This window comes from Salvelinus sp. IW2-2015, linkage group LG1, assembly GCF_002910315.2.
Source record: "Salvelinus sp. IW2-2015 linkage group LG1, ASM291031v2, whole genome shotgun sequence".
Lineage (NCBI taxonomy): Eukaryota > Metazoa > Chordata > Actinopteri > Salmoniformes > Salmonidae > Salvelinus > Salvelinus sp. IW2-2015.
This window is the reverse complement of record NC_036838.1, coordinates 47,459,946-47,473,353: the sequence shown is the minus strand read 5'-3', so window position 1 is coordinate 47,473,353 and position 13,408 is coordinate 47,459,946. Positions and strand designations below refer to the sequence as shown.

Genomic DNA, 13,408 nt, shown 5'->3' with positions numbered 1-13,408 from the left:
GAGAGAGAGAGAGAGACAGAGACAGAGACAGAGACAGAGACAGAGACAGAGAGAGAGAGAGAGACTGTCCTTCCCGCTGGTACAGTAGTATTCCCACCAGTGTGACCCACAATGACAAACGGGCTCAGAGGACATGCTGATGTGGCATAGAACAGGGTTTCCCAAACTCGGTCCTGGGTGCAGGCCCTAGCACTATACAGCTGATTAAAATAAGCTTGATGATGAGTTGGCTATTTGAATCAGCTGTTTAGTGCTAGGGCAAGAACCAAAATGTGCACAGGGGGGTTGGCGACACTACCCCAGGTGCTTTAAAATACAGCAACTGTAGGGTAATGCCTTGTATACAGAAATGCTTATTCCCAGATTCAACAATAGAAACTACTCAGTGAGAAGTAGATTGATGTTATTAAAGTATTGACTATATATAGAAAGAAATAAAGTCACACACTCTAATTATGCTCCCAAACAGTTAATGGGTATAGCAACTATATAATARACCATTCAATGTTTGGGAGCATAATTAGAGTGTGTGACTTTCTTTCTTTCTTTTTAATAGTTTACTCTTCGTTAGTCGGCACCTCTATAAAACATTTTTTGGTGGGTGTGCAACATCTTATATCTTTTACCATAAAAGTATTGACCGCAACACAGAAATGTTGTGAAGACACACAGACATTGAAATGTGCGAAATGCTGTGGCAGAGTTGCTGCGTCATTTTGGCTACTCTGTGTCAATAGTGCTGAAAGGGAGAGGGGAAAATAATAAGATTACCTATGACCACTACACACCGAAACATGTCATCACAACAATACAATGTAAACGTTGCTAAACCATCCTACAGATATTAGGTGATTAAAAGACAGACAGCTCCATTACGAGGTAAGTGCATATATTACGTTTCAGAGCTGACGTGTACAGGGACTCAATGGACTCCTCGATTATTATGTTCTATTAATTGTTGGCTCGATTGACCTCTTCCTAGATTAACTGTGCATAGTGCTTGGTATATGTGTTGGTGTGTGCATTATAGCTTATCTATTTGTATTGGATGTACATTTATATATTTGAATATGATCATAGTTTGGCTGCCTCCTGTTTAAGTCTGAGGTGTTAGTAGTGTCATTCTGACTGTGAAGTCCCTCAATGCAGGTTATGTACAGTACTCACACTATGGTGCCAGTCTACTGACTCAATATGCATATACCCCCAGCTGATTTCACGTTGCTCTGGCCTGCCTTTTCATGCAGTTATGCACCAGTACTCTGGGAGCCTGATGGTTCAAAAAGTGTTAGCACTTATTTGATTTGCATTAATTTCCCTCTTCCCCAGACTAACTGTTTGTGTTAGATTAGAGCAAAAAGCCATAGTGCGGAGGAGTTTAGGACCTAGAGTCTAACTGGTCCGTGAGGAGGCAGTAGAGGATATGGCAGTGAGGTCATGATGACTAGTCTATGCTGTGATTGCAGCCCCGTTCTACATCCATAAGAGGAATGCATCAATAGTCATAGCAGCTTCCTAAAATGTACTTGATTCAGTAAGATGTGAAATTTGAGATACTTCTCTTCTCTTGATTTTCCTACCCTCACATCCTGTTCACCACAGATCACCACTCTGATCAGCTCTCATCAATGATAACCAGTGTGGAAGGCTAATGGACAAATAGAAAACATTAAATTACATGTCTTGAGATCAACAGTGAATGGAGGATGGGAAACTAGCACATACTTGATATTGTGTAATTGAAAGTCCCTGTTTAGTGTTGCCTTCTACTCTTCAGAACGATAACCTCCAGATGTCAGCTCCAGGGCTGCGGGGCTGACTGATGCCCCAGTGACATGCAGCCTGTCTAGGAGGCGAGAGCAGCCATCTGTCCTGCCCTCTAGCTCTGGGCCTGGGGAGCTCTGGGCAGTTCTGGGACTGATTTCACACTCACTGATTCCTGCTTGCACACACACATTCACACTCACACACACATACACATGCATGCATGCGTACACACAGGCAGCAGGTAGCCTAGTGGTTAGAGCAGTGGGCCAGTAACTGTGAAGTTGCTTGTTCAAATCCCTGAGCAGAAAAGGTTGATGTACCCTTGAGCAAGGCACTTAACCACAATTGCTACAGGCTCACTGTTGATCATGGCAGACCCTGGCTGTGACCCCACTCTCTGAGGGTCTCAGGGAGAGTTGGGATATGCAAAAACACATTTCAAATTCACACATGCATATTAATGCACATTTGTGAAATAGGACAAATTTAAGCACCTACCAAACTATTATTATTATCCCCAACATACCTTTCTCACAGCAGAAAAGGCCTGTTCCAGTTTCCTCTTTTTCCTTTGTAATTATGATGATGTTTGTCATCGTGCCAGCTTCACAGGGCTGTCATTTGCCATGCTGTTTGGAGTGTGAGCAATGTGGCCCTGCTGCAGTGGTATCATCCATAGACAGACTCTGAATAAAGAGGTCCTCTCTGCTCTGTTGTGTCTGCCTGGCACTGTGTTTGGAGGAATGTGGGAGTTTGCCAATGCAACGCCGATCGGATGTATCGATCACATTATCAGCTGTCCTGATGTTTCCGCTTTCCCCAGCAGGCTGAGGCGCTGATAATGATGGAGAGCAGCAGCGCTGTGTGTGTTATTCAACAGATAGCTGGGGCTGCCGATACGGACAGGGAGTGAACACATGGGGTAGAAACAGGGGGTCTATGCAGAGACAGGGAAGCCTTGGAGCATCATGGGTACCATCCTTACTAATCCTCACCTATCAGCATGTTTCCATATAGACTTTTTCTCCAGCTACTCCACCCTCTCTGCCTTCTATAAATATATTATAGGATCTCACTTTGGAATTTGACCTGTCTTTTCTTCCCCCTTTCTCCTTCTCTTTGTCTATGTGAAACACCACACACACACACACACACACACACACACACACACCACACACACACACACACACACACACACACACACACACACACACACACACACACACACACACACACACACACACACACAACACACAACACACACACACACACACACACACACACACTAATTCCACCTACCACCCATGAAAGGAATGGCACACTCCCATCTCGCTCCATGCCCCTGTGCTGGTAACTGGCAACTGGTGTTGTGGTTGAGTGGAGCTGAAGCTAGAGTTATCTTATCAGGGCACCACATCTGGTCCTTCCCCTCTCTCCTCTCTCTCCTCTCTCCTGTCTGGCTACCTGCTGCTATCAGGAGGCCTGCTGTAAGCCCATGTAGTCAAATCAACTAAGCCGTGAAGAATTAAAACAAAAGGGGGGGAAAATACAGTATGTTTGCTCTGGTTTAGCTTGCATCTGTCTCTCTGTCTGACAAACTGCATGGGTATTGACAGGCTGACCTGTCTGCCTGTGTGTGTGTGTGTGTGTGTGTGTGTGTGTGTGTGTGTTGTGTGTGTGTGTGTGTTGTGTGTGTTGTGTGTGTGTGTGTGTGTGCGTCTTTGCAAGGGTTCATGTGTGTCCTCTGAGCAGATTTTACAGAATGATTTCCGCTTGGCTTCAAGTCACAGCAGCATGCATGTCTCTGTGAGTGGGGAGCAGGAGAAACAGCAGGATCACTGGATTACACAAACACCATATCAGACATGAGGACAAATCAACCCCCACTAGATACTATAGATACCATATATACACTTCACATAGCTCTGCCAATGTATACACAGTACACCTTCTCAAACACATAGGGCCAGATTCGCAATGAGTTTACACCAGTGCACCTTTTATTAACATGAGGGGATAAAACATGTAAGAAAAAATKGAAAAGTCTAATGAAGGATTAAGATTAGGGAAAGAAGGCAAGGTGTAAAACTGTAATTAAAAACAGTTTTATGTTTTCAGTTTTTGTATATTATTCACCTCCCCTTTTGTCTAACAGTATATTCCCTTTACATGCTCTGGGGAACTAGTCTTTGCTTATAAGACCAGTGAATCAGCTGTCATATCACACACTGCAGGATCGCTGTTGCTCCTTACATTCTGATCTCGCTGTTATTGAAGTGATATTTCATCAATCTCTTTTCATTTGGAGTGGGATATGTCACAGAGTGCATCACACGGAGCAACACAGCTCTGTGACTCTGTCAGAAGGCTTTTTGCTGGATAAAGACATAGAAGTCAACCTCTGAGGACTGTTCATAGGTCATTGGTAACCTGTCTGCAAGACTAATGCCTGAAATGTATGCCAAGGCTTGGTCCTTTTAGGTGATTTGCGAAGTACATGAAAGGTGATGGCTGGAAAGTGTGGATTATATTTGAATTTTTGTATTAACTAAAAGAAACATAGTATTCTGTTTCTTATCATCTGTCAAGTTTGATATTTATGATGTATGTGTCACCTGTATGTTCCACACTTTTAGAAGATGGACAAACAATTCAGTGACATTCTACTCCTTTATATTGACCTCTCATGTATCATCATTCAGTGTGAGACTTTACATAGTTTGTTTGTCTCTCAATGAATTGTTGGAATGCTGTAGGTCAATAATGTGTTGATTTCTTCTCCTTTCAGATTGGAGTGGAGGATATGATTGCAAGGGCCTGGGACTCTAATCCCAGGGTTATCAAGTTTCCACAGAAACATCAAAAAAGCTCCTCTGCCAATGGACTGAGACGACAGAAGCGGGACTGGGTCATCCCACCAATCAATGTGCCTGAAAACTCCAGAGGACCCTTCCCACAAATGCTTGTCAGAGTGCGTGACAGTTATTACACTTATCAATAACCATTTAAGTTTAAGTTGTCTTTTTGTTGTAAATTAGAAATGAGTTCATCATCAATTCTGATAACAATAACCCAATCTTGCTCTGTTTTGCTACTGCCCATCATACACCTCTTCTGAAGTTGTCTTTTTACTTTCATTTGAGGCAAAAACACATTCCAAAGACATMTTCAAGCCAGACAACCCACGTCTGTTGGAGGTTCCCTCAGTAGCGGTGCGTGGGTAAAATCACTGGGGAAGCCAGGGAAAAAAAGCCATATTACAACATATGTGTTGTGATAATTGTGTTGTTTGCTCTATAACCTGTTAGTTCATATGCCTTGACACCGTGATATATAGGCCTAAGGCYGAGACAATAAGAAGACACATTGGCAGAATAAATTCAACCACACCTTTGTTTCATCACAAAACCGGAGAGCAACATCTGTCAGGTGAAGTCCACAAAGCATATTGCATGTAACAAACAGTTACATGACCTACAGCATGGTCAAGGAAGTTAATGTTTCCTAAATTTCCGGACCACTAAACGACTTTTGATTTACAACCACGGAGAGTTACTGCAAGTCGCAAAGAAAACAGGGCTTCTTCCACTATTCCAGCATCATTTCAACTTCAACATTTCAACGTCATCAAATCACCTATCCTTAATCTAATACAGTGACAACGAAAAGATACCAAAAACAATTTAGTCCAATCAACGTAAACTAAATATGATGTGGCTGTCCATGTTTCTGATTTCTGTTTGTGTGTGTGTGCGTGCACGTTCATGAAAGTAAAAAAACATGTTGACTTACCCTACTTGTAGAGAAACGCCAATGCCATCCACCTCTCTTTCATGTTGACGAAACGGACATATAGTACACGCTTTWATTTTTTGTTGTCCTAGGGCTACCTGACTAAAATGCTTGCTCGCTAGCCTAACTTCCTTTCATTGGCAACGTTAGCTAGTTAACATTAGCCCTCTACATCTAGCTACATATTGAACTTCCATCTTCTCAGACCAGGGGCACAAAGTATGAATTCATGGCTGGATCAGAATCACCATTATAATCATTGGCCAATACGGAGAATTAAGTAAAACCACAAGTCCCTATCTCTTTTTTTATCAAGGGAGGCCAAATGCTCGCTGGCTTCCGTTGCACTCAATGCTACGGGTGGCAACAATGTCATACACTTTTGGGCCAGACAGCATCAGATAGATGGCCTACACATACAGAGACAGTTGGGCATTGTTTCACTCGCTCGAATGCTTTCTCCGTTGAGATACATTCAGCCTCTTGTGAATTTAAGGAAATTGATGAAACACAGAGATGAAAGATACATTATTTTATGTTTTTTCAAGCTCTGCTTGAACAGTTGTTCAATGAATTCAGGAGTATTTAGCACACTTTCAGTTGCTTGTATGTGTGTGTATGCAGGCATGCAGGAGTTGTTTAAACTAGCTCACTGGACAACAGGGATTTTACTATAACTGTTTTAGAAGTGACATGACAAACAAGCTCCATTCCTGTTGTCATGCTATGGCAGCTCTGTCTATCAGCTCCATGGTTCCAGGATGCTCCTGTAAACTGTGCAGCCTGTTATCAGTCCACCAGACGTCCAGGCCAGAGACAGCTTTCTCTGGGCCACCACAGAGCTCTCTCACGCCCATTTGTACCATGCGGCTTACACTCCCGGATTACTGAAATCGCCTTTCACCAACGAGTCGGCAAGAGGGCAGATTTTCAACCAAAGCAAAAAAAACACTCACACACACACACACAAACAAACAAACACAGACTGCAGGATCGTGGTTGTATTATACAACCCTGCTAGAGAAGAATGGACAGCCTTTCATCCCCTTACCTCATGTTCAGCTTCAGATGGTTGGGTTTACTGACACCCCAGGTGTTCCTTTGTGTGTGTGTGTGTGTGTGTGTGTGTGTGTGTGTGTGTGTGTGTGTGTGTGTGTGTGTGTGTGTGTGTGGTGTGTGTGTGTGTGTGTGTGTGTGTGTGTGTGTGTGTGTGTGTGTGTGTGTGTGTGTGTTTGTAGCCACAACCTCTAGCAGTAGTGAAAGAGAGCCCTGTTCCTTAGCCATGGGGGATATGCATCACGTCCATGGCCCCGTGAGGTATTCTATCCTCATTTCTCTCTGCAACACGGCTTGACTGGGCTGTTCCATTGTGACAGCTGGCCAGTGAAGAGAGCAGAGGGATTTAGTTCTTTATCTCGCTTGTCTTGGAGGTGGCCGAGAACAACCCCTGTGGTTACAGCAGCACACTCACAGCACACTGATTCCTCCAGAGCTGTGGAAAGTCTCTGAATCTATCTCTCTAGCATTTTTATGATGTTAAACAGCTCCACACACAGCCAGGTTCACCAGGGTTTACAGTGGGCTAAATCAGAGTCACACAGAGTGTTTCTTGGTAGTCTTAAACAAATCTACTTTGAAACGAAAGTATACACTTCACACACATGGTTATGGGCTTAAAAAGAAGACACCTGTACSATGTCAGAAATAGAAGACTGTAATATAACATAACCGTTTGACATAGAAACACCAGATTTTCATTGTTTAAAAAAAGAATATATTGATTAATTATGAAATTATGAAAAATATAAATAGCATTCCACCCATGAGGCCAAAGAGAGCGCTTTTGGTTATTGACTGCAGGAAAGTGCTACCCTTTTGAGAGTAATTACCCATTTTCATCTGAGAAACCAGGGTTTGCCAGATTGGCCTTGGATTTGGTTTAATTTAGTTGAACAGATGGAGAAAATGTATGCTTCCATCAACACAAGTAATATGGTGCAGCAGGAGGTAAATGTGCCTGTGTTATTGATTGTGATCTGTTCTTTATTGTGGCTGGCTGGGAGACTCTAATATCCACTTCAGCAATGTGATTTTACTACTCCACCCAGAGATGTCCGGCCATATCCTGATTATCCTCACACACATCACACACCTCTCTCTCTCTTTCTTTCTTTCTCTCTATCTCCCCTAGGCAGTTCTGAAAGTCCTGGACAGTCTAGCTGCTAGTCTAGCTGCTGCTCCAGTGGTGTGTTGGTCCAGGGAAGGTTTATTAGATACGTTTATAAGGGATATCACTGCATGACACATTGAGTAGACCCCCTTCCCTTTCGAACAGAAGGGAAATTATTAGTGTGATTATTAGAGTGAAACTAGCAGCACCAACATTCCACTTGAGGGAGGTTTTATTGTGAAGTGCAAAACCCTCATGAGCAATCTCAAGTAGTGTCGCTTTGATGGCAATAATTTACCATTGTGGTAAAATGCAATATTTTCCCCATGCTATTTATTCACTGTCCAATAAAGTATTGCTCTTGACAGAGGTAAGATTAATGCAACTGTAGATTGAAAACAGATACAATTAAATAGATAGTGAAAGAGATGGAGAATAGAAAGAGAGAAAAGGGGACTGATTGGCATTGGAGGAAAGAGAGAGAGCATAGTAAATATGTGAGGTTAGAGAGAACAGCTTTAGTTTCAGAGAGCAGCATTAGTTTCAGGCCATTTGTAGCAGTCTCATCTCAACTGTCTCCTCCAGCACCTAAGACTGGACCCAATGCCAGAGCCTCTCTGCTCCTCTCCRTCCTCACCACTGACTCCCAGTCAGACACACACCAGAAAGAACTAAATAATTATAAAAGAAGGGGTGATAAAGGAGATCAATTATAAAAACCCAGTCCTTGGGCAAAGCAGAGGAATGGAATGAGAGGGCCTTTGATTGAAGTCCTGATATGTGAGTGTGTTACGCCCACTCTGAAGAGAACTGTAATCTACACTGTGTGCTTTGGAAAGTCATTACATTCTTTTCTCCACGTCAAGGACGATCCTGAGGTGGGGCAGACACCAATCAGACCAGGCAAATTTTTTTCCTTTACCAAAGGCAACCAATTATGCATAATATGAGACGACACCTCTGGGTAGGTGTTATGATGGAGTTATCAAGTTGTCCCTAAACTCTTCTGCTTGAGTCACACAATGGCTGGAGGCCCCTCATTTGGTGGGATTTTATGTAAATTGAATGCAGGAGGCATACAGTTTTCAACAAAAACAAAATATTGTGATTAAACCTACAGAAGCGGGCGGTTACTTGTCAGAACAAGTTTTGCAKCCAACTTTCTATGCCCGAGATGAAGCACAAGTTTTTAATAAGTTAGTCTCCCTAGGTAAAATGAAATGCTAAATTAAACCCTGCTCTTGACTCAATAAACCAATACAAGTTGGTGTATGTGTGGGAGAGAATCATCTCTATGGCATGGTAATACACCACTGTTTATAGAACTAGGTAGAAACACTGTATTGGTTTATTAATACATTCATATTCCAGTTATTTTAGTCTAGAATTTCTCTGTGATACCCACTAGTTTTTATATACAAATGTTCACTAAAATKTATTAGGAAAGCTGTATAGGATGTGCGCTTTCGTGCTTGCATGTGTGTGTTTGTACTAAGTGCTTGTGCCCGTGTCTGCAGTGTCACAGTAGCTGGCCCAGCTGTACAAAGGCAATCCCTCCACTGACTGACATAGAGCTCTGCCCCATAGCTGCGAGAAGTAGTTTGGGGTGGGGGTGATGCTGATGGCTATATCGGTCCGCTAATACATGGCTATTAAAGGCCCAGCGCACTACTTTTGTTAAAAAAATATATTTTTAAATGTATTAMATTTTTTTAGGGTTGCTGCAGAACCCGTAGCACACCTACTTCCCGCAGCTATTTTATTTTATTTAACCTTTATTTAACTAGGCAAGTCAGTTAAGAACAAATTCTTATTTACAATGACGGCCTACCCCAACCAAACCCTAGCCCGGACGATGCTGGGCATATTGTGCGCCGCCCTGTGGGACTCCCAATCATGGCCAGTTGTGATACAGCCTGGAATCAAACCAGGGTCTGTAGTGGCGCCTTTAGCACTGAGATACAGTGCCTTAGACCACTGTGCCACTCGGGAGACCATGCTATGTTCTGCACCTCACTAAATAACTGTCAGTCTGCAGTCCTCAGGCCTGACCCCTCTGGCAGCCTCCCTCAGAGACACACAATACCACACCTGAGCCCTCATTGGCAGGTCTCGCACCTCCCACAGCCAAACAGAAAATCCATTCAGCTCTTGGCTCCACCTGATTGGCCAGGCGTTGGTTGCCCACAGCTTGCCAATAAGGCCCTAATGTAGCCTCAGGGTGTTGGTGATTGGCCGGAGTGGGAATGCTGGTGCATTCTGCAGGTCTCCCAGGGATGGGCTGGACAAGAGGAAGCATATTGAGTAGTCGAAATGGATTGGGCATGAGAAGGGAGGCAGGTTAGCAAGCAGCGGTGGAAGAAAACTGCAGCAGCAGTACAAACCCCTCCTCCTCCCACTCCTCCCCCGAGTCTCCTGTCTCCAGAGCCCTCCGTCTTTATGAGAAGGGGGAAAAAAGAGTGTTGGTCTCTGCCTCGTCCATTCAGCCTGGAGAGCAGGAGAATGTGGCTGGCTTTATACTGCAGTCTACAGGCAGAATTTATGGCTGTATCTGCTCTATTCTTCCTGTTTGGGGACAACAGGGGAATTCAATCCATTGTTAATGCATGGAGACTGCTGGTCTATTTCAACAAAGTCCTGCCTGCTGGTTTCTCAGAGCTCTCATCTAAATTGGCCGGCTAATGTAGTAATTGGGTTTATTAGTCTGTCTTTAACTTCCATTAATATTTGTACTCCTAATTATCCCGTCTTCTCTCCCCGCCATCCCACATTCTGCACCTCCATCTGGGTAATGCTGTGTGTGTGTGTGTGTGTGTCTGTCTCTATGTGTGTGTGTGTGTGTGTGTGCGTGCGTGCGTGCGTGCGTCCGTGCGTCTGTGTGAAATGTGAAATGTGTATTTTATTAGGATCCCCATTAGCTGTTCCGAAATCAGCAGCTACTCTTCCTGGGTTCAACCGTCCAGACAAAACATGACACATTACATAATACAGAACATTAATACACAAGAACAGCTCAAGAACAGAACTACATACATTTACAAACCGCACATATGGCCTACATACTGTACCAATAGATACACACAAAATATCTAGGTGAAATAGGAGAGAGGCGTTGTGGCATGAGGTGTTATTGTATCTGTTTTTTTAAACCAGGTTTGCTGTTCATTTGAGCAAGATGAGATGGAAGGGAGTTCCATGCAATAATAGCTCTGTATAATACTGTATGCTTTCTTGAATTTGTTCTGGATTTGGGGACTGTGAAAAGACCCCTGGTGGCATGTCTGGTGGGGTAAGTGTGTGTGCCAGAGCTGTGTGTATGTTGACTATGCAAACAAATAGACATTTTCGGCACATTATTGTTTCTTATAAAAAGAAGAAGTGATGCAGCCAGTCTATCCACAACTCTTAGCCAAGAGAGATTACCGTGCATAATATTTATATTGGCCCTCTGATTACAATTAAGAGCAAGACGTGCTGTTCTTTCCTGGACCAGCTGCAGCTTAACAACACTGAGAAAAAAAGGGTTCTACGGCTGTCCCCATAGAAGAACTCTTTGATAACCGTTTTTGGCTCCAGGTAGAACCTTTTTGAGTTCCATGTAGAACCCTTTGCACAGAAGGTTCTACATGTGAGTGTGGAGAGAGCCGATAGTGTCACGTTCTGACCATAGTTCTTGTGTGTTTTACTATGTTGGGGTTTTGTGTTCGGCCTGGTATGATTCTCAATCAGAGGCAGCTGTCTATCGTTGTCCCTGATTGAGAATCATACTTAGGCAGCCTGGGTTTCACTTTTGGTTTGTGGGTGTTTGTTTCCGTGTTAGTGTTTTTCACCACACGGTACTGTTTCGGTTTTCTGCACATCGTTTATTGTTTTTGTATTTCAGTGTTCAGTTCGGTTTTAATAAATCATCATGAGCACTTACCACGCTGCAAATTGATCCGATCCTCGTTACACCTCTTCAGAGGAAGAAGAGGACGAGAGCCGTTACAGATAGAGAGAGCAAAAACCCTTTTGGGACCCTTTTTTCTTAGAGTGTAGGTTGTTCTTTACAGCACTTTGACCACATGACTGGTAAATAATCAAGATAAGACTAAACTAGAGCCTGCAGGACTTGTTTTTGGAGTGTGGTGTCAAAAAGCAGAGCATCTCTTCATTATGGACAAACCTCTCCCTGTCACGCTTCGTTGATGGAAGAATCAGACCAAGGTGCAGCGTTCTAAGCGTACATCATTTATTTTGATGAACACGAAAAAACAATAAACGACAAACCGAACGTGAAGCTACATGCAGTGCAGAAAGCAACTAACACACAAACAAGATCCCACAAAACTAAAGGGGCAAAAGGCTGCCTAAGTATGATCCCAAATCAGAGACAACGATAGACAGCTGCCTCTGATTGGGAACCATACCCGGCCAACAAAGAAATAAAAACTAGAATTCCCACCCAAATCACACCCTACCTGACCAAATAGTGAAATAAAAAGAAAGGCTCTCGAAGGTCAGGGCGTGACAGTACCCCCCCCCCAAAGCCCCCCAAAGGTGCGGACTCCGGCCGCAAAACCCGACTATATGGGTCGGGTCGGGTGGCATCTAGCCTCGGTGGCGGCTCTGGTTCGGCACGTAGACCCCGCTCCGCTCGCTGATCTCTCCGCTTCCGTGGAACCGGACCGTAGATCGTCGCCGCGGACTCCGGACTGGTAGGTCGTCGCCAGAGGAACCGGACCGTGATCGTCGCGGAGGACCGTGGATCGTCGCCGGAGGACCGTGGATCGTGGATCGTCGCCGGATGCTCCGAACCGTGGATCGTTGCCGAAGGCTCCGACCATAGATCGTCGCCGGGGACTCCGGACCGTAGATCGTCGCAGAAGGCTCCGGACTGGGAACCCCCGCTGGAGGCTCCGGACTGGGAACCCCCGCTGGAGGCTCTGGACTGCCGACCGTCGCTGGAGGCTCTGGACTGCAGACCGTCGCTGGAGCTCTCTGAACCTTGGATCCTCTCTGGAGGCTCCGGGCCATGGATCATCACTGGAGGCTCCGAGCTATGGACCATCACTGTAGACTCCGAGCTATGGATCATCACTGGAGGCTTCGGGCCATGGATAATCACTGGAGGCTCCGGACCATGGATCATCACTGGAGGCTTCGGGCCATGGAATCATCACTGGAGCTTCGGGCATGGGATCATCACTGCAGGCTCCGTGCCATGGATCATCACTGCAGGCTTCGTGCCATGGATCATCACTGGAGGCTTTGGGCCATGGATCATCACTTGAGGCTTCGGGCCATGGATCATCACTGGGGGCTTCGGACTGGGAACCCTCACAGGAGGCTCCGCACTGCGGAGGCGCACTGGAGGCCTGGTGCGTGGAGCAGGCACAGGGCGTACCAGGCTGGAGAGACGCACTGGAGGCCGGGTGCGTGGAGCAGGCACAGGGCGTACCAGGCTGGAGAGACACACTGGAGGCCGGGTACGTGGAGCTGGCACAGGATATACTGGGCCGTGGAGGCGCACTGGAGGTCTGGACGCTCACTTTAGCCTTTAGCCTCACTTTAGCCTCACTTTAGCCGCAAGTGCGGGGCGCTGGCACAGGACGCACTGGGCTGTGAAGGCACACTGGAAACACAGTGTGTAGAGCCGGCGCAGGATATCCTGGTCCGAGGAGGCGTACTGGAGACCAG

At 45.1% G+C, this 13,408-nt stretch overlaps 1 protein-coding gene across 2 annotated transcripts in view; it reads left to right on the top strand.

Annotated features, from left to right (window-relative positions):
• Nucleotides 1–13,408, top strand: part of LOC111968723 (cadherin-4-like) — a 113,370-nt gene that overhangs the window by 4,048 nt on the left and 95,914 nt on the right. For both annotated transcript variants that reach the window (XM_023994551.2, XM_023994559.2), the window contains exon 2: nucleotides 4,556–4,738. In XM_023994551.2, coding sequence (XP_023850319.1) covers nucleotides 4,556–4,738 — 183 coding nt within the window. The remainder of the gene's footprint in view (nucleotides 1–4,555; nucleotides 4,739–13,408) is intronic.